Genomic DNA, 27,161 nt, shown 5'->3' with positions numbered 1-27,161 from the left:
TATGTTCTAAACTTAATGAAATTATTGTTCGATGAATGGTTGAAATGAAACCACCAAAAATGAGTAAGAGAGAATTTGCTGTGGAATCTTGCCATTCTTAAATTGATTTATGAGCATAGATAAAATTGTGATTTTTCATAATTAAGGGTTAAGGGAAGTAAATCAGTCTGTTACAATTAGTTCATTTCCTCAACTATCCCTAGTGGTTCAGAGATATCTCTAGCCACTGAACTACTGTTTGAAGACATAAGAAATATGATTCAAAATGTCTAAGAATTCCAGGTTCAGCACTGTCTATATTACCACAACCTTCTTAAATACATTTTCTATAAAAGGAAGAGAAGGATAATGTGATAAATATATAGCCAGACATAGAAATTTTTATTATAATTATCAAATAAAATAAATGTTTGTGATGGATAAAAATATTTTAAGTGAAACAAAAAAGATATGATTCAATAATAAGGTATTTAAAAATAACTGCAATTTAATTTATTTCCAGAGGAAGTGCTTTTTATTGACATCAGTTGTGTCTTATACACTCTATGCCTTATTTTTGAAAGACTTAAGCACACTTTAATACATGAGTGTGATTTATAAACTCAAAATCTTCGACCTTTACAGCCAGCACTTATTATAAGTATTATGTAATCAGAATCATGGTCAAAGCAAAAAATCCATAAACAGAAGGAAAACTGGCAAAATACATTTCAATATTCCCAGGAACAGACTTATATCACCTTTGATTACAAAACATTTGATTTTAGATTTTCTTGCACTATAACTAATTGACAAACATTGAAATGATCTGAAATAGAGTATTTTTCTATTTTGCTATTAAATCACATAAAAATACAGGCACTCTTCCAATTTCATTTTTAATCAAGGTTATTATTCTTATGAAAGACCACTAAAATATACACTGGTCTATAAATAGTTAATGAGGGCAGGAGCCAACTCTATTTTGTCTGTATTTCTAAATTCATCACGTAGCAGAGTGCCAGTTACAAATTAATCAGATCATGCTTATCACTTCAGACTGGCTAAGAACAATCCCCTTCTTCAAAATCAGGCCAAGAAACACTTTCTCCAAGTCCTTCTTAACTAACCATATTCTGGGCCTCCCTGGTGGCGCACGGGTTGAACGCTGGGTTGTGAAGCTGCCCGCGGCCTCTTGCAGCGCTGGTTCAATCCCCGGCTGCTCCCCGGTCACCAGAGGAGGGTCCCACATGGCGCGCAGACCTCTCCTGCCGCCCGCTGCTCCCCTCAGCAGTGTACCTCGGTCCTTCTGCCTGCTCTGCTTCCCACTCTGGCTCTGGTGAATTCTCTCACCCTCCCGCGCTTCTGACTGTACCCAGTGCTTGTATAAATAAATAAATAAATCTTAAAAAAAAAAAAAACACTAACCATATTCTACCAATCTTAATGCATCAAATACTTTACATTTAGCTGACTTTTAAATTTACTTATGCTTAAGATAAACAGCTGGGACTATATCAAATTAAAGAGCTTTTGCACAGCAAAAGAGACAATAACAAAAACAAAGAGAAACCCCACCAACTGGGAGAACATTTTTGCACCCAACACTAATGATAAAGGACTGATCACAAAAATCTGCAAAGAGCTGATGAGTCTCAACAACAACAAAGAAAATAATCCAGTCAAAAAATGGGCAGAAGAGCTTAAAAGAAACTTCTCTGAAGAGGAAATGCAAATGGCCAACAGGCATATGAAAAAATGTTCAACATCACTTGTCATCAGGGAAATGCAAATCAAAACTACCATGAGATACCATCTTACACCAGTGAGAATGGCACACATTAAAAAAGCTAGCAACAACAAATGTTGGCGAGGGTGTGGAGAAAAAGGAACTCTTCTGCACTGTTGGTGGGAGTGCAAACTGGTCCAACCACTGTGGAAAGCTGTGTGGAGATTTCTGGACCTACTAAACATAGAGCTTCCATATGACCCAGCAATTCCACTCCTAGGTATTTACCCAAAGGACACAGAAACATCAATTCCAAAGAACACCTGCACCCCTATGTTTATAGCAGCACTGTTTACAATAGCTAAGCTTTGGAAACAATCCAAATGCCCAAAAATAGATGACTGGATCAAGAAGATGTGGTACATATATACCATGGAATATTACTCAGCATTCAAAAAAGATAAACACATGCAATTTGCTGCAACATGGATGGCGCTGGAAGGGATCATGCTCAGCGAAATAAGCCAAAAAGAAAAAGAAAAATACCGGATGGTCTCACTCATAGCAGGAATCTAGAAAACTTAAATAAGGGACCAGGAAAATGAATAACTATAAGAAAGTGAAAATCAAAATCAACAAAAAACTATGAACCAGAGACACTTTTAGGGGGGCGGGGGCAGGAGGGGAGGGATTGGGGTCAGAATGGGGGGCTGCAATTGTATGGGGAATATAACAATAAAATTTTATAAAAAAAAAAAAAAAAAAAAAAAAAAGAAAACATCATCATCATCATGATATGGACTATAATTATTCCACAACCACCCACTTTAATAATAAATGCTGGAAATATTAAAACAACAACAAAAAAAAATAAATAAATTTACTTATGCTTAATTTGAAATAAAATTTAATACATTTGAAGACCTGTATAATGTTTTCACTCCTTTATTTCTTCAGACTTGATTTGTAGGATCATTTTGTTCAATAACAATGAACATGCTAATTTGATGTACTCAGTTTGATTTTACAAGGACAATGTAGTTTTTTTTTTCTTTTCAAGCAGTTTTATACCTTTTACCTTTTTTCTTATCCAATTGCAAATATTAAGACCTCAATAATTAATTGAAGAGGTAATAGCAGAATTCTTGTTTCTACTTTAAAAGAAATATCTTTAATGTGTCACTCATAAAATTATATTTTTAGCTTTGTTTTTGTTTTGGGAGTGTTTACTTACATTTATCAGGCATACATATTTTCTATTTAGGCTATGCTAAAAATTATAAATTAAGGTGTTTACTTTATGCATCAATTGTTTGATTTTTTTCACTATTAATGCTGTGAATTTCTTGAATGGTTAAATATTATAACAATTTCCCTTTCTTGGAAAAAAAATGAACTTGGTCATGAAGTTGTATCTTTTTTTTAAAAATACAATTTTAGCTATGGCTTCATAATAAATCATGTTACTGAATTTTGTTCAGGTATTACACCAAGCTACATTTTCATCTATGATAATATTCTAGTATAGCTTGATATAAAGATGTTACTAGCCTCATGAGTTACAAGTGTTTCTTTTTCTCCCTTTCTGCAGGAAATTTTGTGAGACCAGAATTACTCAGACAGATATTACACCAGTGGAATAACTTGGAATAACTATTTCCTTATTTCTTTAAGAGAGTTACTGTGGATTCAGACTAGCACTCTTTTTAAGGCAGTTTTGGGACACATGCAAGCCATGTGCTAATTTTGTAAGTTGAATTTAACCTTTCCAACTTCTCAAAAGTCATCCTATCTAAATGATTGAGAAAGATACATAATAATTTTTTTGTAATGCAACTATGTCCCTTTCAATCAAGAGACACAGATGGACAATGTTGAAAAAGTAAGGAAAGTTCTATAAGCATGTAGAGATAACATCATCTGCCTTATTTTTCCTCCAATATATTAGGTAGAAATTTTCAAAGTTTTGTTGAATTAATAACTGTTTCTGAGCATATGTCAAATTATAGTCATAAATGCATAATTTATGCCATCAGAGTTTCTAAAATTTATCATATTAACAAAGTATTTTGACAAACTATTAATAAAATAAGCATATATATTGTCTATTAAGTATATGACATGGAGTATAGTATCCTTGAAATAGTGCAGAAGAAAAATTTTAAAGAGACATAAATAGGAAATAGCAAGAAATTGGCATTGTCACTAAAGAACAATATCTTATTCAAGTAAAGTTTCCCTATCATATATAGGTGATGGAAGGCACACATAACTGATATTTTGGTGTAATGTGGCTTACATCAAAATAGAAATGTGTTAATTATGAGTCATTCTCTAAATTGTTCTGCCCATGACATTCCTCAATATTGGAAAGATATAGTTAAGTTGTATTATTACATTTTTTTTTAATTTTCAGAAAATAACCCCTCTCCAAATAACAACAGAAACACATCAATCTCATCCAACATAATTCCGCTATAGGTAAAAAAGTGACCACTGGAAAGTCTTCTAGGAGTCTGAAGATCAGTTGACTAATGGTGTGATGGCAGAAATATCAAACATTAGCTAAGAGCAAGTTCCATCTTTTTGAACTTTAACTAAAATTGATAACACATGTTTGTACCAAGTTCTGAGAAGGGACTCTGCCCCCAGCTTTCTGCTACTTTGAAGATCAGAGACTCTCTCACCTTCTCCTGTTTAAGACCATCAAGCTCAAAATGTACCATTAAAATTGTTTATGGGAAATACAAATATAAATGAAAATATAATGATTGTATTAGGTCTTTCTCTAAATGTCTTGAAAATGATACATTATAACAGACTGAGTGTTTCAGAACACAATTAATAGTGATAATAAAAAGAATTGCTTTGATCAACAAAAGGAATATTTTTAAGAATTTTATTCTATACTCTCAGATTAGCTTATAAAATCTCATGCTCAGCCGGAAGTGGTAATTGAGATTGAGATTTGTGTAGTTCTATTCCACTTAGCAATGTATTCCTATTTTACTTATTTGATCCTAAAGTACTTGGAAATGGCAAAGTGGAAATGCTAATTCCTATTACAAGTGAAAAAAGTGGATCCGCCAATGGTTTGATTTGCTGGAAGTTTCACAATGATTGAGCTGAGTCAGAACTTGAATTTTGACACTTTGATTTTTAATCCAGATAGTGATGACCTTGCTTTCCCTCATTAAGTACAATTTTATTCATTAAATTTCAAGTTCTGGATCACTCTAGTTGTGAGTATGCATGTATATTTGATCATTGCAGGCAAAATGTTTTAGTAGTCATATAGTCTCAGGAAACAAAGAAAATAATAGGAGTGGATATAATAACTTCTTCTGGTAACAAAATTAGCTTATTTAATGCAACATATTAAATTTATTCTATGGCATTTCTATTTCCTTTCAGATGTTACAAGCTACCAGAGTTAAGAGTTTTACATTTGACATAAAAGAAGTTCAAGATCTATACTAGGCTTGCAATTCTCTTATGTGTGTACTATATGTGATAACAGGGACTTATGTAGTCAGATTTGGCAGTCTCTGACATGACAATTTGACCAGAAAGTTATATCAAATTCAGAACTTTCATCCTTAGAATGAAAGTATCAAACTCAAAGATGTTTCTTGCGTAATGCCTGCAATAAGTACATATAAGTTTCCTCTCCTAGAGGGACCCAAGATCTAAAGGGCCACTTGGTCAGGATGTTATAGAGGAGAATAAATGGTAATTGACTATTAAAACCCCTGTGAGACCGGCCTTATAATTCTCTCCATATAACAAGTAATATGGTTTTGTCCCAAAGGAACAGAGGATTCAAACATTAGCCCAATCATTACTGCTCCTAACAGTGTTTTTACAATTAAGTTTAAAGAATATTTTAAAAGCTTTTCATTAGAAAATATTTCAGTTTTGCTACTCGCATGACCTAAATTTTAGGTGTACAGAGGGGGAAATGCTTTTTTAAGACTTAATGTGGGCTTACTGTATATAGTTAAAAACTTCCACATTATTAAGTTCTTAATCCTGTTTATAATATATGAAAACTCTAAAGGAAATCAAAGTGTATTTCAAATATACCATGCTCTTGTGAGCAAAGAATTACCTTTTTAGTCACACTAAAATGAAAATAGGTATTAGTGCCATTTGGAAAGTGCTTCATGTAATGTTTCAAAAAGTCATTGTGAAAAATATAATGTGTAATGTCTGTTGGTAACCATAGAAGATGTAAATGTGATGCCAATGAATTATCCCCCAAAGGATGCCAAATTCCCTGCCATATGTTGTCTTTCACTCTAAGGAGTTTGCTGCCAATTTTGCTTATTCTTCATCCTGTGCTCCAAAATCTTGAAGAAAAAAAATCCCTGAGCATTCTCAAGAGGTTTTTCATTGGGATTGGAGCCAAAAATCACATATCTGCCTCACGGGATCTCTTTTGCGTCTGGCTGGTGAAACCATCATGGAAATGAGTTGAGCTCTCCATCATAGGCTGTGAGCCAGAGCTTCCCCAGACCAGTCAAGAATCCATCTGGGACTCTAGGTCAGAATTATTTGAAATCCACAGAGAACCTAGAAAAGGTCTTGGGTCTACTGTGATCCCAATCTTTACAGCTCAGAAGCATTCCCCAAACTCCCATAATTTGGCTAAAGCCAGGAGGGTTAAAGATTTGGAAGCTTAAATGAAGCTGATGTACAATAAAAGGCAGCTAGCTGGGGGTTCCTATAGTTCCTGTCAAAATTGAGTTTTTCCTCTCCCTTGCTGTTCAATGTATAAGATAGCTTTCCACAAACCTCTGTTTAGTTATCTTTTAAATCAGCCTGTTTTAGTATAATCCAGTATCTAACTCCTAGCATGTAAAAGCATTTTGATGCTCTAGAATAGCATTGTCAGTACAATACTTTGTTCTATTGAATTGAAAAACATGATCTTTTGTGAGAAATGACAAAAAAATTCTTAAATGATTGAAATTGAGGTCAAGTAAACTCTGTTCAACATCCAAAAAAATCAGACTGACGACTTACTTTTAGTAACAACGCCTTCTAGTCGAATGATATTGGGATGGTCAAATTGCCCCATAATGCTGGCTTCTCCCAGGAAGTCTCTCCTCTGCTTGTCTGTGTAACCCACTTTCAGGGTCTTGATGGCCACTGAAATCTCTTTTTTTGAAGGAAGTTTTAAACGACCACTGCACACCTCTCCAAATTCACCTATAGAATATTAAGAACCAAGCAACAAAGGGTAAGGAATTAAATAATAAAAATCATTATCAGAGAGCAACTACTTCCTCTCTAAAATTTCATTCAATATTTACACCTTTGATCTGCAGAATGTAAATTAAAGGCCTTGAAATTATGTGGAAACGTAGCAATCTAGGACTCTCTAAGAAGCCCCAGGACATCCACATATTCCTACAAAAAGGACCTTGTGAAGTGTCACACTGTGAATACTGCAATATGAAAGGACAACAGGAAAGTTGAAAGCTGTCTGTGAGGCTTTTCACAACTTGTTTTCATAGCTACTGTTTCCTCAGTGTAATCAACATACTAGTCCAAACAGCACTGACTGGGCATTGGATTAAATTTAAGATGTCTTTAACTATTCTGTTTTTACTAAGAAGGGCAATTTAGCTCTCTATTCAAGGACTCTCTAAAAATGAGAATGAAAGCATCTGTTATCAATTCATTTTACTGAGGATTTCGTGTGTTGCATTATTGACATACTAGTTGTAAAGTCCTCTGGATTCTTGGAAGGAGAACAATAACAATGGTATTAAATGGAAATTAGCATATCTTATCTATAAGATCACTGTGAAAACATTTTCTTAGATTCTTCAATAAAAAGTTGTTTTAAATGAGTAATTAATCTAGAATTTGTTGACTATGGACAATTGTTGACTTTTAAAGTCAAATCCAATTGATATAAAATCACCTAGAACTACTTCAGGCACAATCTTCACATTTATTGTTATGGGGGAGATTTTTCCACAAATTCTTCATTGTATTTTCAGTTTCCTGAGTACAGAGAGACTTTCTGTCTTCACTGCTCCATCCTCACTACTATTCTAGTAATTACCACTAAGTATTGTTAGCCTTAGAATGCTATGTGCTCACAGAAAAAAATCCTAATTTTGTATAGATTATTAAATCTGTTTTGCACCTTTGAAATGTAGTTTTTAATATCAAATAAGGGAGTTTTCAAAATAGGATTAATGACATAATGAATTTTTAGACTTTCTATGGAATAGAACACCATACTTGAACCAACTTCTCCACTCCCCATGTATCAGGAAAAGGTATTAAGATACAAGATGTTTCTTCTCAACATTTTGTCCAAGTAAGTGGTTGAATCCACAAAAGCAGCAGTAGCCCTTCTCACTAACTGTATCCCTACAAATGATTTGCTTCCCTCCAGGAAGCTCTACACTCTCCCAAACATGTCCATTTCTCGGGAATTCAGTCTTGGCACTGTTTTCAAAAGAATGACTTAGGCTGGAAATTGCTGGAGTCACTTTAAGATCGAAAAGTAGTTATTCACATGTCAAATCCACCATAAGGAGGGTAAATTATCTGTTTACCTCTCTATACAGAAATACACACAAACCAGTTGACAACGGTATGACAGATACTGTAAAAAATAGCAATACTGTGAAATAAGGTAGTTTCTTCCCTTTGAAAACATGTAGAGAAGTTAGCAATATTTGCAGCTAGAATTTCATTAGAATTATAGGAAGAATATGGAGTAGAACTTGACAACATTCACTGATATTTTTAAATTCAAGGGAGAACATGTCATTATAAATGTGTGTTAAGAGGAGGAGGAGTTATGGTACAAAGTAAATCATTGCTAGAATTCGTAAGCAAGAGTAAGTGTTTATTTCTTTACACCAGGTCATCGAAAGATTACCGGGGCCCCACTTCACTCTGTGTAAACATTAAGTTTGAGCAAACCACAAGGAAGCATCCATAACAAATTTTCATTTTCAGAAAGTTCTGCAACTAACATGAGTCTGATTGGTGTAAAGGATTGTGCTTTAAATTTGGGTATCATCAGTTTCCCTCTGTGACAAGTCCTTGTTCGCTTCTCAGGACCTACAGTACACACATGGATTCTGCAGCTGAATTGTTTAAGGGCTAATTCTGCCTCAGTGGCCTATTAGCTGTGCAATTTTGAGTAAGTGTCTTAACCTCTCTTTACCTTTGTTCCTTATCTAGAACATAAGAATACCGAATGTATCTACCTCATAATTAATGTTGTATACTTAAACAGTGCCAGGTAGCTCGTAAGTGGCACCTCAAAGTTACTCACTAATTCTTTGATTTCAAATGTACCACAAGGAAGGTAAATTATCTATCTTCCTCTCTATTTAGATCAAATTGAAGAATTGTAACAGGTGGTCCCCAGGAAAAGGGGAGGTTCCAGGTTTCCTGCCCCACCCAAAAGAAGGAGGGGCTGAGAGAGGAGAAGATGCAGAGGAGACTGAGAAGGAAAGAAGCAGGATGGAGAGCCAGGAGACCTGGAGGAGGCACATGGAATGGAGAGACATGTGAAGAAACTACGCTTGCCTTTTGGTTGTGGACTGGGTGACACAGATGTGGGTGAGGGACCCCTGGGGAGGTGACCATGGCGGTTTTTGTCTTGATTTTGATTTTTCTCTTTTCCTTCCAGACTTGTCTGGTGATTTCTGATCCTTTTCTGTGGGTCCCCACTGGAAGATGCTTTAGACTTGTGGCAGGCTTTGGGGCCTTGCTCTGGGCCAGTCCCATTTGGATGGAGTTTAACCCACAAGGGGATGGGTAACTTTGGGTCCTTAATTTAAAAACTAGATTCTTTGCCTTTCCTGTATTGTTTCCTAGTTGTATTAAAGTTCCTTCCCATCAAAGTCTCATATGTTTTGTGTTGATGCGGCAGATGGCAGAACCCATTTAGAAAAGGCAGGTTTGCGGGGTTTGGGCTGCCCCTCTCCCTGCCCTGTAACAGAATGAGTATAAAAGTATTTTTTATATGCCCAGTTCTGTATTGCTGTAAGAGATGGTCATGATGACGATGGTAATAATAAGGTTCATGTCATACTGGACAGGATTTGTAACAGAGAGCATTTTGTAAAAGTTCCTTACTAAGGAGATCAAGGGGAAGAACAGGAAATGCTGATCTGCCAATCTGAGTTCCTCTTTCTGTTCTGACTAGAATATCTGGACACGTGTATATGTGTATTTACATTCAAAATTTAGAAGAGAGGTATTTCAATAATGTTAATTTTTAAAATCATCAAATATAAAAAAATGTGATTATTCCATCAGATAAATACTAGAATGATTACCAATAAATTGTTCTAGACAAGGAAATGTTAAATATTAATTAAATTCTCTTTAAAATAAGTCAAAAATATTTGTAAAAGTTAATAAAGTCCAGGAAATGCAGTGCCTGATATTACAGTGTCTTTTTAAATTAACTTTGCACTTATAGGAAAGAAAATTCAGATCCTATCATTTTTGAATAAAAACATAGCTATAAAATCTTTTGGGAAGACAATGCTTTTTTTTTTTTTGAATTAGCATTGTTTTACAACAATGATTGCATGATTCAGAGACATAAGATCACACTTTCTCAGATGTATGTTACCATACCATACCCACCACTAAAGCAGCCACAGTCCTCCACCAAAGTTTATTGCACATCCTCCTACATTTTACTTTATAAGTGCAGCAGTTTTATTTTTTATCAGAATGGGTATATTGTCTTCTGACTTAATGTGTACAATGGAAAATTTCTCAAAACAAATTTTTTACACTAATTTCATTTAAAAATACAGAAAAGTGTTGCATTTTAATAGAGTAACCCTGGCCTCAAAGTTCATTCTTCTTCCACTGTATTCATAAAAAAACAAAAAACAAAAAACAAAAAACCTATGTATGTCTCACAAAATGTACTGCTCTGAGAAAGTTAGTTCATAGCTCAAGTTTAATATCTTCATTTTCAATATGGCTAAAATTATTTTTCTTCTCTCTAAAAATGAGTTTCTGTTCTATTTAATCATTAATATAAAATATCTGAAAAAAATTAAATAATTAGTTCACATATGAATTTTTCTGTTGAATTTTTTTGCCAAAAATGCAAATGAGGGGCCTCCCCAGTGGTGCAGCAGTTGAGCGCTGACCTGCGAAGCTGCCTGCAGCCTCTGCAGCACTGGTTTGATCCCTGGCCACCGGCGAGGGTCCCACATGGCACACAGACCTCTCCTGCTGCGCCCGCTGCTCCCCTCAGCAGTGTATTTCATCAGTCTGCCTGTTTTGCTCCCTACTCTGGCTCTGGTGAATTCTCTCACCCTCCTGCGCTTCTAGCTGTACCCAGTGCTTGTATAAATAAATAAATAAATAAATCTTTAAAAATGCAAATGAATGAAGAAGTAGATCACAAGAGAGGGGAGTAAAATAGAAATATATGAGGAAAGAAAACATAAATGTCAAATTTATCATTAAGCAATTAAATATGAATTATTCAGGATAAAGTCTAAGATCATTAGCTTTGACTAAAAACAAATACAACCATATCAACATTTGATAAGCAATGGATAACAACTGACCAAAAAAAAAGCCATAGACTTCCTACAAAAGCTGCACATTAAGTGTAGAACACAAAGTTTTGAGTAAAATGGCGGGAAAATAATAAAAAAAAAGTCATTTCATATATATGTAAACAGGATAATATAAAGACCAACTGGGGTTTATTATTAAGTTACAAGAAAAAAGCTTAACAGTTAAATTTCAAATCTCATGAATGGCGTAAAATGAATCATAATTATCAACTCAACTCACTCTAGAGAAATCTGTGACAAAATTCAACAAACATCAATGATACAAACTCTCAGCAAACAGACGATAGAAGAAACCTGTTTTAATTTGTTAAACACACACACAAATATAGAAAAATACATAATTTATAAAAAATGATTACCAGTATTCCTTGAACTAAGGAACATGACAAAAATATCTGCTACACCCCCCTACTTCTGGTGTTCATAAACTTTAAAAATAAATGAAAAGCAAATAATTAGATAGGAAAAATTAGCAGAGCATTTAATACAGATTATGCAATTTTGTTTGGAGAAAATTCAGATTTTATAAATAAACATTAAGAATTAATAAGAGTTTGCAAAAAGTCACCAAAATCAGGAAATTTATAGAAATTAAGCAAATGAATTGTATTTCTCTCATGATGTTCTAGAATTGGGTCTCTGTATGATATTAAAATCTTCCAAGAGAAGCATAACTGACCTTGAAGCTTTACCTATTTATATATTTTTAAAAAGCCACCATTTTTTAGTCCTTAATGTAGGAAGTGATAAGATTGGCTGCAAAATCCTGAGATACGACAAATGTCTATTTATAAGTATGTTTGAGAAGAGGATCTGTTTTAATCTTTAATGAGAATTAAGAATTATTAACTGGTTCAGCATAAGTAGCTCTTTCCTTTATCTCATTCATCAAATACAGCTTTTAATAAGTTGACTTTCCACACCACTGTATTCTAGATATTTGCCTCTGTCAGTAACAAATATGTATAAGCTTTTACTAATGCAAGGGCCTGCTATGTCTGACGAGCCTTTTGGAAACTGGCTAAGTGTAAATGAGTTTTTCCTTCTTTCATCAGATGCTCCAGTTGAGTTTGCCAAGTCTTTGGGCCTCATATGCCAGCTTCCAGGCCGGAGAACAGTGCACTCTTGTGGGGCAACACCCAAACCAAGATGTTAAAAAATGCATGTAATACAAAACAGTTCAAGAAGAATGGTACGAATGTGAGCAGTTGATTTAATTATCTGTTTTAAGTGGATTAGCACAAATGGTTGGTGAATGTATTTTTAAGTCTGAAAAAAAAGAAGTGCTATTGTAGTAGTTTTTATGAATTGCCAGTTTATCCTGTAATATTACTTACACATGTGAGTTTTAGAACAATAAAACATTGGGAAGATTAGGAGAAAAGATTTAGTAAATTATTATTTTATTTAGATAATACGAATTATTCAAATTGTCGTGTTTGCATGGTAAGTACTGCTTGAGTTCTAAATACTGCTTTGGTGTTTAAAAAGAGAAACAAAATCATATGAACATTTGTGTGAAAAAGCATCAGTCATAAAGACATATGCTGTGCATAATTCAATGAGTTACTTTCTCAATCTTGCATTCTATTTCCTTCATCAACACTAACTAGTCTGTGTTTCACTTTAGAGCAGTATTGAAGAATAAGACGATGGTAAAAAAACTATTGCTCAGTATCATTTATATTCACTTTTGAGTCATAGTTACAGTCACGTGATCACTAGATATTATGTGGTTCACATGTTCATACATAAGGATATACTTTTATTTTGACAAATATCTATAATTTTATTAGAAATAAGCAACTGCTATTCCTAAACTCTATGTGTTTATTAATGACTGAACAAATTGATTAGAATAAAGAGATACCTATATGTAAACAAGTTTCAACACAAATTTGTACCACATAAAGTCAGTTTAAAATGGATACTCCAAGTTGCTTATAATACCTACTCATATAGCTCTGATAAAATTTGTGTAAAATGCAGCATTTGTGACTTTCCTTTGTGTTGTTCATTTTTTCAATTCCAAGGAGGATTCTAAAATTACTATTTTTTCTACATATAAAATGTTCACTTAGTGGACTTATTTAAAGTGAGACTTTTATCTTGTTATCCCCATTTAGCCAAACAGGCTTTGTGACACATGATCAGCGTGGCCACAGGAAGATTGAGTTGTTGCTGCTGCCGCCTCTGAAATTCAATAAATAAAAAGCTGGAACCTTTGAAATTATTACATTACATTAAATGTGCCTTCATTTATTTATTACCTCCCTTTGATCATAAAATCAGAAAATGTCCCTTTTCATAGCAGTCTACTTAGGTTGAGAACTCAAGTGATCTCAGGCAGCATTCTTATTCATACTTGTAAACTTGTCATCAACATATCAGGTTTTCAGTGGGATTACTGTGGTAGTTACCTGCTCCAACAACTTTATCAATGGATATGTTGGTGGCGTCCAATTCCTTAGCAAACTCATGAACTGCTTGAGTAGGGTCTTCATACGTATGTGGGTCAACGTAAGTCCTGAGACCTGGAAGTTTCACTGTTTAAGGGAATAAAAAATAGCATTATTGTAGCAAGATTTATGAAACATTTACTGAACAATTTTTATAGTAATTAAAAAAAGATAGTAAAGTGCACCAATATTTACTTTATTCTTTGAATTCACAGAATTTTGCAAACAGAGAGGTTAAACTACTAGGTGTTGAACAATTTAAGAAAGTGGCTTCCCCATAATGAGACATAAAGAGGAACCATAATGAATTTTCCCTGCTAAAACACAAAATGGAAAATGGACATTCATGAAGGTGGCTGGAGAAGATATACATAAAATATGGGTATTAAGTGTATCTACCGAAATAGCTGAAATCTAACTGTGTATTTTTTTAACATAGTTGAAGGAAATGTAAGTATTTTCTATGCATTTAATAATGAGCTAAATTCCAAACATAAACCACAGTTACAGCTTCTTAAATATAAACCACCTTCATAATATAAGTATTAATTATTCTGAAGATGAAAAATTCTTATGAGGTTCTATAATTAAAATAGTAGAGACAAAAGATACAGGAGAATCATTTTGGACTTGGTTAATATAATAAGATTATTATCATTTGGAAAAATTACTCATACACAATTTGGAGTATTCAATAAACTAACAACCTCTGAATGAAAACTAATTTTTTAGAAAGGGAAGCTAAGATCTATTAAAATATACAAACATGTTCTAACATTAAAGGATATGCACTCGAATAGATATATACTCACATTACTATTTTTGTTTTGAAATGTGGCAACATTGGTAAAATATATTAGTAACATTACTTTAGCAAGGGAACTAGATACTTAATGTTGATGCTTTTTTCATTTATCCTACTAGATTACTGAAGAAATCTTATATACTAAAATAGTAAATAAAATCAAAGTATCATCTTCATTATCACTTTACAATGGAAGAATCTTATTGGCAAAATAGCAACTGAATTTTGTGATGACCAAGGATTTTTATGAGTCAGTTTTATAGTCTGTAGGAAACAGGTGTACAGATTGTGGATGACAGCAGTTCTGGAGATACATCAGAACAAATTACATTAGCCCAACTGGGCCAGAATTTCAGAGTTTCCACTAAGAAGTGGTCAGTTTTTAGACCTACAAGACAATTTCATGAAGGTCATGGTTACAACACCTTAAAATTTATGTCATCATGAAGTTCTATAGGGTACAAAAATATAGGTATGGGGAAAATGGATAATTAATAAAATAGTAACTAGAGAGATAGATGCTAAAAACCATTTACCTTAGCTACTTTTACAAATGATTTTTTGAGAAAACAGGGTAGGAATGCTAGGATGAAATAACAAAGGGAGAATGCAGGAGAAAAAAGGGTAATGCCACCCTTCCTTCCAAGTGGTGTTTAACTTGACACTAGATGCAGTGGAAGAGCAGTCCCTACCTGGCCTGGGGCAGAGCATGACAGCTGTGAGAAGACACCAGCTTCTAGGGAGTCAACACTCACAACACTCCCGCCTTTTGCCACTGCTTTGGGCATATTCTGAGTAGCTTTTGAAATAAGAACTTTAGAAGATTTTCTATTTTGAATAGCTAGGCAAAAATAACTAGGAAATTGTCAGAGAAATAAATCTCTTGAAAACATTTTATTCAAATGCCCAGCATGAGTGGCAGGTTTATAGATATTCTCAATTAATGATGGAGAGTAATGCCATTATTGATATTTTCACTGTTAAGAATATTTATTCACAATTACTACCACTGATGTGATATATCACTGATGTTTCCTGAAACTAGCACTTGGGCCCAGAAATGTCCATATTTTTTTTTTTTAGCTCACAGAGCAGTTTGCTTATTTTTGCCATCTCATAAACAATAGATTATAAAATAAATTGTCAGGAGCAACATCTCAAATATGTATGGGCGTTAAAAAGCCTTTACCCTTCAGTGCCAGTCAGTTCCAGAGAGAGAAGCATTACTAAATAATCAAAAACTTAAATAATCATTTCCAAGTAAAACAATCAAATTCACTATTATTATTTAAAATCAAGTAAATTGCTTTTCTATTCACATGACATTTGGGGAAACAACACAAACATAAACACACATACATCCCTCAGTAAAATGGTCTGTTCACTGTAGGAGTTTTAGCTGCTGATTTTTAACTGCTGACCCCAGAGGTTCCAGGAATCAGGTGATTCAAAATGCAAGGCACATAATCCCTTCACACCAATAATTAAGGGCAACATACAGAGTAACTGGGCTCTGTCAAGAAAACCAGATAATAAACACGTGCACACGTGTTAAGCTGCACTACTTTACAGCTCGTTCTGTGCAAACACAATAATTTACATTTCCATTTTACCAGCATGAGTTGCCCTAAGGATAGCAAAAAAGCAAAAAGACCCAGCCAAAGGGGGCAAAGGGACAGGATCTTAGGAGGTGAAACACATTTCTTTCCTTTTGAAGCAATATTATAGGATTTGTAACAAGGCTGAAGGGAATAGTTCATAGCCAGGGCCTTTTAAAGTAATACCAAATAAACGGTCTGAAATAAACCAGCTGTAGTATTAAGAAATAGAAAGCTTATGACATGCATCTAAGTTACTTTATGCCCTAGCAGCTAGGATAAAATGCATTTTTTTTTTTTTTGGTTTGACTATCATAGGTATTGTGCATTTGAAGAAAATTAAAATTTCAACATAGAAACCAAAGGCTAAAATAGATCACAGTGCTACCTGTGACCAGGAACAGTTTACGATTGGCACACAGAAATTTATCGATGCTCCAAATTCATGAAATTTATTTATAATTCCTATATAAAGAACCAAGTCAATATGGTCTTGCTCCAAAACCAATATGGACATCAATCATCCAACTCAAATGAAGATGAACCTGTTTCACACTGATTTAACCATTTTGACTAATTTATACATAGTGATTATGACTCAGTGCTGTACAGTCTCATGGGATAAAAAGCAAGACCAGAATCCTGTAAATTTGTTCATGAGTTGGTAACCTAACTAAATGATACGATGTTATTAGGAAGGTAGTATTTTGGCTTTACTGTGAATTACTCCATAATGGACAAAATGGTGCTCCCTGCAGTCTTTGGCACTCTTTCTATCCCATATCAGTTTACATTTTGGAAAACATTTGTTTTTCTCTTTCAAGCAACTGTGTGCCTCCTGCACGTTAGCCAAAGGTCACCAAGTTTTTATATGGATAACTAAACTCATTTTTTTCAGATACAAAAATCAATGGCTGATATGACATATCCTACAGATTTGAAAATAATTTTAGGTCATAGTGAATGCTGAAGAAAGTAATGCCTGCAAAGCTACATTAATTATACTGAGATTATTTGAGAGCACATGAGCATGAGTATAGAGTTTGCTCTAATTTCCAATGAGAACATTCTATTTCTTTTTTTTAAATTTTATTTTTATATTCCCCATACAATTGCAACCCCCTTATTTTGACCCCAATCCTTCCCCCCGCCCCATAGTGTGTTTCTCGTTCATAGTAGTTTGTTGATTTTGATTTTTTCTTTATAGTTATTCTTTTTCCTGGTCCCTTAATTAGGTTTTCTAGATTCCTGCTATGAGTGAGACCATCCGGTATTTTTCTTTTTCTTTCTGGCTTACTTCGCTGAGCATGATCCCTTCCAGCTCCATCCACATTGCTGCAAATTGCATGTAGAACATTCTATTTCCTTTAAAGCAACTGATTAGTAATTGCCGCATTAGCTGAACAATAGAGTTTAGAAAAGAGAAACACCTGGGATGATTTGATCACCAAAAAAAAAAAAAAGAAAACCCAACTTCTTGTTAGATATTAACACTTTGTTTCCTAAAAGAACATTTCTTTAAGAAAATGCTAAAAAGAGACTAAATTGATTTGTATTAAAATACCTGTGTGTGCTCAGGCAGGGTGCTGGCTGGCCTACCAGTTGGCTATCAAGTAACTTCAGAATAAACAGTTTATTCTAGAGACTCCCTCCCGGTTGGTTGACCAAATGGAGAAAAGCATTTCACATAAACAGAGGCTGTTTATATTTACTTGGCAGTTAGGAAAGGGAAAAGGCTCCAATTTAGATTTTAGCAAAGGACTAGTAATAAGGAAATTGAAGATACGCTTTGCCTTTCAGCCACGCAGAGCGGACTCTGGTACATGCTCCCCATCATGTGCATTATTTGAATATAAACCATTATTTGAATAGAAACCACAGGTTACCCTTCATTTTAGTTTAAGTACATTGAAATGTCTCCATGTAAAAATGACTTAATGCAGCCATGAATTTCTTTCTCTGTTTAAAATAAATTTAATTTGCTCACTATTCCCATAAAAATACTTTTGAATTCTCTCTGTCAGGGGGAAGTTATCCAATTATAAGGCAACAACTGCTAAAACGAAAATGGTGAGACTGAAAAACCAAAACCAGTTTTAGAAACTTACAATGTCCGTTCCCAAAATGAAGCCTTTTTTCATCTGAACCGTGTTTTGACTTGTTATAGCCACAGAACCTAGAGTAATCAAGGGAAGAGAACACAAAAAGAAAATATACTTAAAACAATTATCTATGTCAGAATGTGCAGAGCCAAAAAAAAAAAAAAAAAAGAAAGAAAGAAAAGAAAAGAAAGTATGTTCCTGAAATAATTAAATGCTTTAGTGAAAGTTTAATGAGTTCATATTTTCTAAATCCTCTATAGAAATCCCTTTTCTCTGGGGACCCTGGAAAGTTGGCTAATGAGGAGATATGTCGAGGTGCTTCCCCACTGTGCAGACCCCTTCAGTTCAATTTTTATAATGGCCTTAGAATGTGTTTATAGTATTTTTTTAAACAACTGCTGTTAGAATGAATGAAGGGTACAGTCTCCATTGTTAGTGGCTGGTGCTGTGCAATGTTACCAGTGCTCTGGTGAGAAAGTGTCAGGGAAATCCAGGTATATTTAAAGAGTGAGGGGATAATTGGAAAAAAGAAAGTAAGAACTAAGAGTGATGTCAAGAGAGAAGTGGAGTGTGTTGAAGAGTGGAGGCAGAAATTCAATGGAGAAAAGAAAATCAAAACTAAAACTGTAGAAACAAAAGAAAAGAAGAAAGAGAAGGGTCTAGAATGCAGATGGAGACATCCTAATTCCTTAAAATTCTTATTGACCACACTGTTCAGATTTTAGCAGCTACTGAGGGGAGAAAGCAAAGCAATAAGGAAAGTAAGTCGTAAAGAGACTGTGAACTCACCTCCCAATCAAAATATAGGTGACGACTGTGAGAAGAATAATTGCCACTGCTGCTGAAATGGCGATCATTACCACTTGGCTATTTTCACCGGAGATGGAGAAAGCTGTGAGGTTGAAGAGAAAAAATAAGAAAAGAACAGGCATTAACACATCATAATGTCTACCAGGAGAAGCTGACAAACTAAGTCATATTCATTCTGCTTTTTTCCCAACAATATAGCTTAATACCTGTTACAGTGTAAACAGAATTCTTCACTTAGTGCAAAAATTAGACATTTTCTATAATTTTGCTTGAAATTTTTACCTAATTAGCAAGATGAAATACTCTGTTTCAGTGGCATCACTCATATATGACTTGAGTGCCTGCTGTGTAAAAGTATGTTGGGCTGGCTCTCTCTGTCCTCACTGGCAAAGAAACTCATTGGATAAACCAGAAGTTATTAAAAAAAAAAAAAAAGAAAAAAAGAAAGAACAGGCAGAAAGAACAGGCAAGATTTGCCCAGAAAGAACAGGCAAGATTTCCAAGAATGAAATTATAAATTTTCTAATTAAAATGTTCAGCCTTCAGGATCTATACTTGTCTAAGATGTTATGCAACATATATCCTAGGGACCATCACACATACCCAATTAATTCTCCCTGTATTTCCTACCTTTGTAGGTAGGTCCTATCATGTGTTCATTTACATGACAAGGGGTTGGTTAAATGCCCCTGGAGCCAAATTAGGACTGCCCTCAAGTTTTGTAAAGCTCAGGTGTTTAGAATGGTTTCAAACCTACAGTCTTAAAATTCAGAAGAAGAGATTGTGGCATGTGAAAATTATATAAAATTTGTTGGTGTCCATACCAAGTGTTCCTTGAGCAGAGCCGCATTCATTTGTGTATTGTCTACATATGCTTCTTGCTACATTTGCCTTGTTGAGTAGTAACAAGAGAGATATACACAAAGCCTAACTATTTACTATCTAGTTCTTCACACAAAAATTTGTTGACCTGTGAGTAAGACAACTGCTTCACTAATTTTGACATTCATACAAATCACTGGGGGATCTTTTGGAAAAAGAAATTTGATTCAGTTGGTGTGGAGTGGGGACTAAGACTACATTTCTGATGAGCTCTCAGAGTTGCTGATGCTGCTAATTCTAGACTATAGTATTTTGAGTAGCAAGGATTTGGATGTAAATATGAAGTCACCATATTCTTTCCTTTTTTGATCTTTCTATAACCAATTAACCATTAAACTCTTTCAAGAAACAGCTTACACCTTCATTTTTCTTCTGGATTATAATTAGAAATTCTCTAACCAGTCTCTATTTGCCTGCCTTTCTTATATTTTTCCTGCCTAGCAGAATACTCCTTCTGAACCACTAATTTGACCACATCATTCTCACGCATAAAATTATTGTGGGCTCCCCATCACTTTCAGAATACAATGCAAAGTCTATGGCAGAGCTTATAATTTGGGTATGTCCCCTCCCTGTATCTCTACTCTTCTAATAAAACTCATCTCTAGACTTTCTAAAATACATGCAGATTCTGGAACAACCCCTTTCATAGGGTCATACTTTGACATTTATCACTTTTGATGTAAATGCTACTTAAATAAATTACATATATATGCATATATACACACACTCATATATACACACAAGATCTTCTATATACATATATATTTATACATATATATATATTAGAAGAGTATAGTTAACTGATAACTATCACCTCTCTGACAGCCACATATCACACCATAACCCTGATCAAAGTCTAAGTTTGAAAGTTTTTCTCTAAATAATGGTGGTTCTAGGAATAGTTAAATGATGCAGGTCAAGAAACATAGCAGATCATGCCAAGCTAGGTTTCCAAGCATCTGGATAAAAAGCTCAGAATGTGGCAGGATGGTATACTCATAATGGAAACTGTTGCAAGCACTTTATTTCTTCCTACCAGCAAACTACTGCTTACACCAGGTGGCAGCCAGGGCTTGCCTGCTGTGTCTCCCTGGTGCTGTGTCAGCACAGTGGGCAGGCAGCTTCAAGCTGCTACATCTTCAGGAGCCATCTGAACAGGCCACTGTCTCCTCTATAGCCAAACACAGCAAGGCTGCTGGAGTCAGGTCATGTATGCCCAAAGCAGGACTCATCTAATAGACAATCTTCACTCTGTGGCTTGGCAAATCCCTTAGAACTGCACAGCTATCTGAGGTCTTTCTCCATTCTTTCACTCCTCTTTATAGATGGAAAAATGGGGATGATAATAAACATAAAACACTGACATGTAAAAAGGAAGACATTTTAAAGTGTTAGGAAAGTATGTGCTTCATTATTCCTCCATATATTTATAATGAATCGAGGTTAGAAAATGTTATTTAAATTCCAGCTCAAAATGCACTGTAATTTACTAAGAAATATTTGTATGTGTTATAAATGAGAACTTTTCATATAATTTTTAAAAGTATGATAAACCTCAAACTTTAAATATAAACAAATAAAACACATCCTTAGAGTTTTTGTGAATATACAATTTTGATTTAAAAATCTATAGTTAGAGTCTTTTTGTCTTTTTTCCAAGACAAAGGGTACTGTTTTCTCATCTGTATTTAAAGTCTGGGAAAATAACATGAGGAAGCAGTAAGCATATTGATTTTTCTTAAAATGAAACTGTGCAACTCAAAAGTTTTATTTTTTTTTTATAAATGGAGAGAGGGATGTTAAAAAGTATTTTCTAAAATTCCTTTTTTTTCATCTATTCTCTTTCAAATGATGAAAGTACTACAAACAAAAAACTTATTTGGCAAAATCCCTAAGGCTCTGCAGTTTTCAAATGGAATATTTCTTAAACCTCAGACACTGAAGCCTCATTAGAAATATATGTACAAATACTACCACAGCAATATCTGTGAGAAATCAGGAATCACACTATACTGATGGAATTTTTTGTTGTTTTGCAATTGTCTTACTAAAGTGTCAATTAAGAACATACACAATTAGATTGATATTCCAAAATAGGTAGCAACATGATAAATGCTTATCCAATAGTAACCTGAGTTCGTGATCCCTAAATATGTTGAATTTCTACCACAAGACCTATTACACATTAACTTTTTTGGTTACGTGATTTCAGTTTTTTTGATAAATCAGACTTTGTAGCTGTTTGTTCAAATAACCATAAACATGAGACTTTCTTTGCACCACTGAAAACTTACAAGAGGATTCAGAATTACCAGTGTTAAACTGCAGTTATGTTCTGTTATTGTGCCTTTTAAATTTTTTAATTTGTTTTAAACCTTTTTCACAAAGACATTTATGGCATTTTATAAGTGTTTTGTCCTAAGAGTGGTTTCTCAAACTCATTCTATCACAGGAGGATTAGAAATCTTGGAGTATAGATTTATGTATTTGAGGTTCTTCTTGGCATAGACTTCTCATGTTTCAGCTGTCAACCAATGACTTCTAAAAACAACAGAGCCTCAAAACTACAGAAGTTACAGATGGCTATTGCAAGCAGCATTTCTAGTTGTCTGAAAAAAGTATGCCATAAAATATTTACTCTGTCATATTAACTCAGTTTTTACAATCTTTTTGTTAATCCTCAGTGTTTCTATTTGGGCATAAAATATGACTAAAAATAAAAGAATATGATTTTTATATCACAAACAAAAAATTAGAAAATAGATATTACAGATGCTGGAGGAACGGAAAATTAGAATAGTCAAAAGGATTAGCCGACTTCCTTTGAGTGGCTGGCTAACTAGTTTCAAATCTCTTAGGATTTGAACAAACACATATTAACACAAGCACAAATATGCATAAATATATATATATATGTATGTATTTGTTCTTCAATTTTTCCTTTGAATCACTTTTAATATCTTACTAGTTTCCTCATTAATTAATAAGCTCAAATTTTACCTTTTTGAAAATTATATTTTAGCAGAGAGCTTTTCAAATAAGTAGCAAATGCATTCAAAGAAAAGAAAAAATGTTACTGGGAAAATATTTGCCAATGTTATACCAATTTTAGCCAAATTTGAGGTCCAATAGAGGGGTCTACCCAAATTTCTTGTTAATGTATTAATAAATGTGGGTATAAATCAGGTTTTAGAAAATTGTTAATCTCAAAGTGACATAACCACACAATTGAATGTGCTAAGGATTAAAATGAAATTAAGATCCTCATGGATCATCAGTTTTTATTTTTGTAGTTCATTGATTTATGCAATGAACCTGAAATATCTGGATTAACAGCTAATGAAAGTGTGTTACCATATTAAACACTGTCTCACAAAGCAATTTGTGGCTAATAGAAAACCAGACTTCCAGGCATTACAGATGTTTGATTTGTAAAAGAGAAAAAAAAAATAGAGTCCAAACAAGTATATATCATACAAAAACAAATGTAGACCCAATGTTTAACAAATTGTTAAAACATTCCAAGCAATATACTTTCAATGCATCATATTTCACTACAATTTAACAGAAATCGAGAATGAATTATCAAACACTTTTCAACAGCCCTCATTCCTACAACTGATTAAACATTAAAATAATACATACAGTCTGGGCTAGTCTCAAATTCAAATTTGCGACTGTTGGTCCCATATCCTGCTGCTGTTCGGGCTCGGATTTGGAAAACATACGTAGTGTCAGGCTTGAGGCTACTGATGGTAACGTTCGTGCCTCTTGCCCTCAGAATGGTATAACTTGTCTCTTGTTCCTGCTTTGAGGTAAGAAAAATCATATTAAAATCGAATCTTCATAATGTTATCCAATGGTTAAAAAGGTAAACCACTCAAAACCACCTCTTTCAAGTTTAAGTAGGTAACAAAGGAACAGATATAAAAGACATGGTAATCATTCCATTCACTGAATGCAATAGAGATCATTTTAAGCGAAAATATTTATAGAATATTTTTCATTTGTATAAGTTCTGGCACAGAAAGAAGAAAAATATTAGGTTTCATTCTTATTGAGTCAATAATATTTAGTGAAAATATATTTTGTTCAAAGCCCAGGCTTATCTAATACTGACCTGAATCCCTGGCCCTTAAACATGTCAAATTTCTACCACAAGACATATTACACATTTTGTTTTCAAACCTGATTATAATTTATAATCAGGGAGCAATACATACTATTTAGAATAATGAACTAACATGGCCTAAATTCTACTTAAGAGCACCCATTTTTTAAAATAAATTGCATTACTGAACCACAATTTTACAATGTGAGGCAAACTTATCTACTCACTCCCACCTTCTAAATTTCCTTTCACAAAGTCAAAAAAGTGTTTCATCATTAGTTCAATAATATAGTAACTTTGTTGTTAGTACAATGTCCCTTATGTGGTGAATTAAATTCCTGTGAATGTAAAGGTCAGGAAATAATGCTTAAGAAAGTGAACTAAGGAATAGTTTATCAATGGATTGAGAAATCACTATAAAATAGTTGATCAGGCAGGGTTCTCAACTGGAAGTCAAAAATCTCACTTCTAATGCCATAATTTAAATTTGGTAGTGCCATCTTTGCTGTGACTCAATGTTGTGGAATGGAAAATATTAGACACAATATCTTTAACCCCTCTGTACCCTTAAAGCAAAGGTAATACATGATCATCGTTCTAAACAAAGCTCTACTATTTGCTAGAGGTGCTGCTGATTTCCTTGCAAGAGCAGAGCTCAGGAGAAGGCAACCCCCTGCCCTACATATCCCAGCCCTCTAACATTTATCATAGTCTCCCCACCTTTTCATAGTATTTGACCTCATAGTCCAATATGATTCCATTAGGATGTTCTGGTTCTTGCCAAGATAAAGAAATGCTGTTTCTGGATGTCCGATCCTTCTTAATTGTGATAACAGGTGATGGAGCTGTAAAGAGAAGATGGGAGAAATGGTGGGCAGAGGCAAATTAACTGGCTTGAGAAAGGTGGTAAAGAAGAGCAAGGAGACAAGAGAACAAGTAAATGGAGTCTATCATTGTTCTAATCTTTGGCAAGAAAGAACTATTTCCATTTCAAAGACTCTTGAGTATTAATCTGGCCCCATATCAAGCCTCAGCAGTTGGATTTTAGCCCTGGTACATACAGACCTATGGAAAATGAGTTGAGATTTTCAGCTGCTGGTGGACTAGTGGCAAGTGAGCAGATGTTTTCAATCTGCTACTATAATGTAAGCAAAGGAATATATTTAAAATATTAAAAAAAAGAACAAAACATCAGGACTACCTATTTGTTATAATGTTGCAAAGTTATTAATGCCAGATTCTTCTGCTCATTGATAACATTTTCATATGCAGCTCTGCAAGAGACTGGAATCTATTATGCTCAAGGAGTCCCATGGTATCTATAGGTAATAATAATATTTAGTGCATTGTAAAATTGATAGGATTTAGGACATATTACAATAGGTCTTGACTTTTGAAAAAAATCTCTGATGAATAAAAATATATATCAGGAAACAACACTTTTCTGCTTTTAGTCTTACATTTCTTAAAACATATTTAATAAAAAATACCAAGGACATACTGTGTCACAACTATCCAGATATATTTTGGAGTATCTTAATGAGTGTTGACTTTATTCATTGTTTGCTATGCATTATGATAAGTATAGAGTAAGAATAAAAAACCATCTGCTTGGATCAGGTATCATAGGGTCACCTTTATTTCTAATGGGAGATTAAATATATTTTAAGTGATATCCTTCTGCAAATCCTTCCATTAAAAAGAAAAATGCATACTATCCATCAGTGCACTTCTGGTTTCACATCTCAATCTTGGTATACTAGTCAAACAAATATCTCACTGTGGATTTCAGTGACACTCTCACCAGTGGACTGCGGCAATATAAAGTACAAACACAAAGCAAACAAAAATGAAGAATTTTCAGGTATATTAACCACTGAGTTGTTTTTCTTGTTAAGGACCTATTTTCTTTTTTTTAAGATTTATTTATTTATGCGTATAAGAACTGGGGTACAGGCCAGAGGTGCAGGGGATGAGAGGATTCACCAGAGACAGTGGGGAACAGAATAGGCAGATTGACTGAAATACACTGTTGAGGGGAGCAGCAGGAGAGTCAGAAGAGGTATGCTGCACCATGTGGGTGGCTCCCTAGCAGGCCGGGGATCGAACTTGTGCTGCAGAGGCTGCGGACACCTTCATAGGTTGTGTCTTAACCCCTTGCGCCTCCAGGGAGGCCCAAGACCTATTTTCTTATCAGTTATTCTCAAATCATGGATTTCTAGAACCCCATGTATGTGTATTCTACCCTACAGCTAGCAGAAGTTCCATGTTAGTGGATTTGATGTATGTTCCTGTGATCATCACATGTTGAATATTGCCTCCAATATCTCATTTGAATTTTTCTTTTCTATAAATGCTTTTCATTTTAATTCCTCACTTGAAAAGAGAGCTTTCATTAAGTGTTATATTACTTTGGTGGAAAGTGTGAACCTAATCCAAGAATCTGACAATAAATATTCTCTCTTCCTATTTCTATTATTTGTAAGATCGTCTTATGATCTCTTTTCTAATTAAAGCATCATTATTTTGAAGGCCTGGGAATGATTAATCTTTTGCCCAGGAAAAATATAAGTGTTGTTTATCTGATAGAAAAATAAATTCATTGTATTTATTCACATTTTGATACTATTAACAATTAATATCTGTCTGTAACTTAACATCACTTATCTTTCAGGTTTATTTTGTGTATTCAGTATTATTTTATAATTTCTCAAATTGACCTTCTAACACCCACACCTATGGTGGTGTACTGCTCTGATATTGATTCTAAACAAAGAGTAAGTTATTTGGATTATGTTTAGTTGACATTCTATTAAACAAATTGAATGTTAACAACATACTTCAGATATAAATAAATAAGATACATTGTATTGTTGAGAATTATTCTCTTTTTACTTATCCTAATAGTTAAATTAAAATCAATTAAATCATTATCCATTAGTTAATGGACCAATTATAGCCCCAAAGTCTTTGGAACCAAATTTTGCTTTTTTGTATAAAAAATGAAGAAATATCACTAATTTGCCTGCTGAAGTAAATCCATTAATAGAGTATCTTTTAATATATGCTTACAGAGCATTTCAA

General features: G+C 34.0%; 1 protein-coding gene across 2 annotated transcripts in view; it reads right to left on the bottom strand.

Moving 5' to 3' along the window:
* Positions 1 to 27,161, bottom strand: part of EPHA3 (EPH receptor A3) — a gene marked incomplete at both ends in the record, with an annotated part of 304,318 nt that overhangs the window by 39,325 nt on the left and 237,832 nt on the right. Inside the window, 6 exons of one of the 2 annotated variants that reach the window (XM_084231585.1) lie at positions 6,737 to 6,922; positions 13,728 to 13,853; positions 18,278 to 18,345; positions 19,061 to 19,163; positions 23,612 to 23,774; positions 24,798 to 24,922. In XM_084231585.1, the coding sequence (XP_084087711.1) occupies positions 6,737 to 6,922; positions 13,728 to 13,853; positions 18,278 to 18,345; positions 19,061 to 19,163; positions 23,612 to 23,774; positions 24,798 to 24,922 (771 nt within the window). The remainder of the gene's footprint in view (positions 1 to 6,736; positions 6,923 to 13,727; positions 13,854 to 18,277; positions 18,346 to 19,060; positions 19,164 to 23,611; positions 23,775 to 24,797; positions 24,923 to 27,161) is intronic. The other variant, XM_084231586.1, reaches the window with a different exon arrangement.

Source organism: Talpa europaea, assembly GCF_964194135.1.
Source record: "Talpa europaea genome assembly, chromosome: 4".
Taxonomy (NCBI): Eukaryota; Metazoa; Chordata; class Mammalia; order Eulipotyphla; family Talpidae; genus Talpa; species Talpa europaea.
Note: the sequence above shows the minus strand (reverse complement) of the source record. Positions and strands in the feature narration are given on the sequence as shown.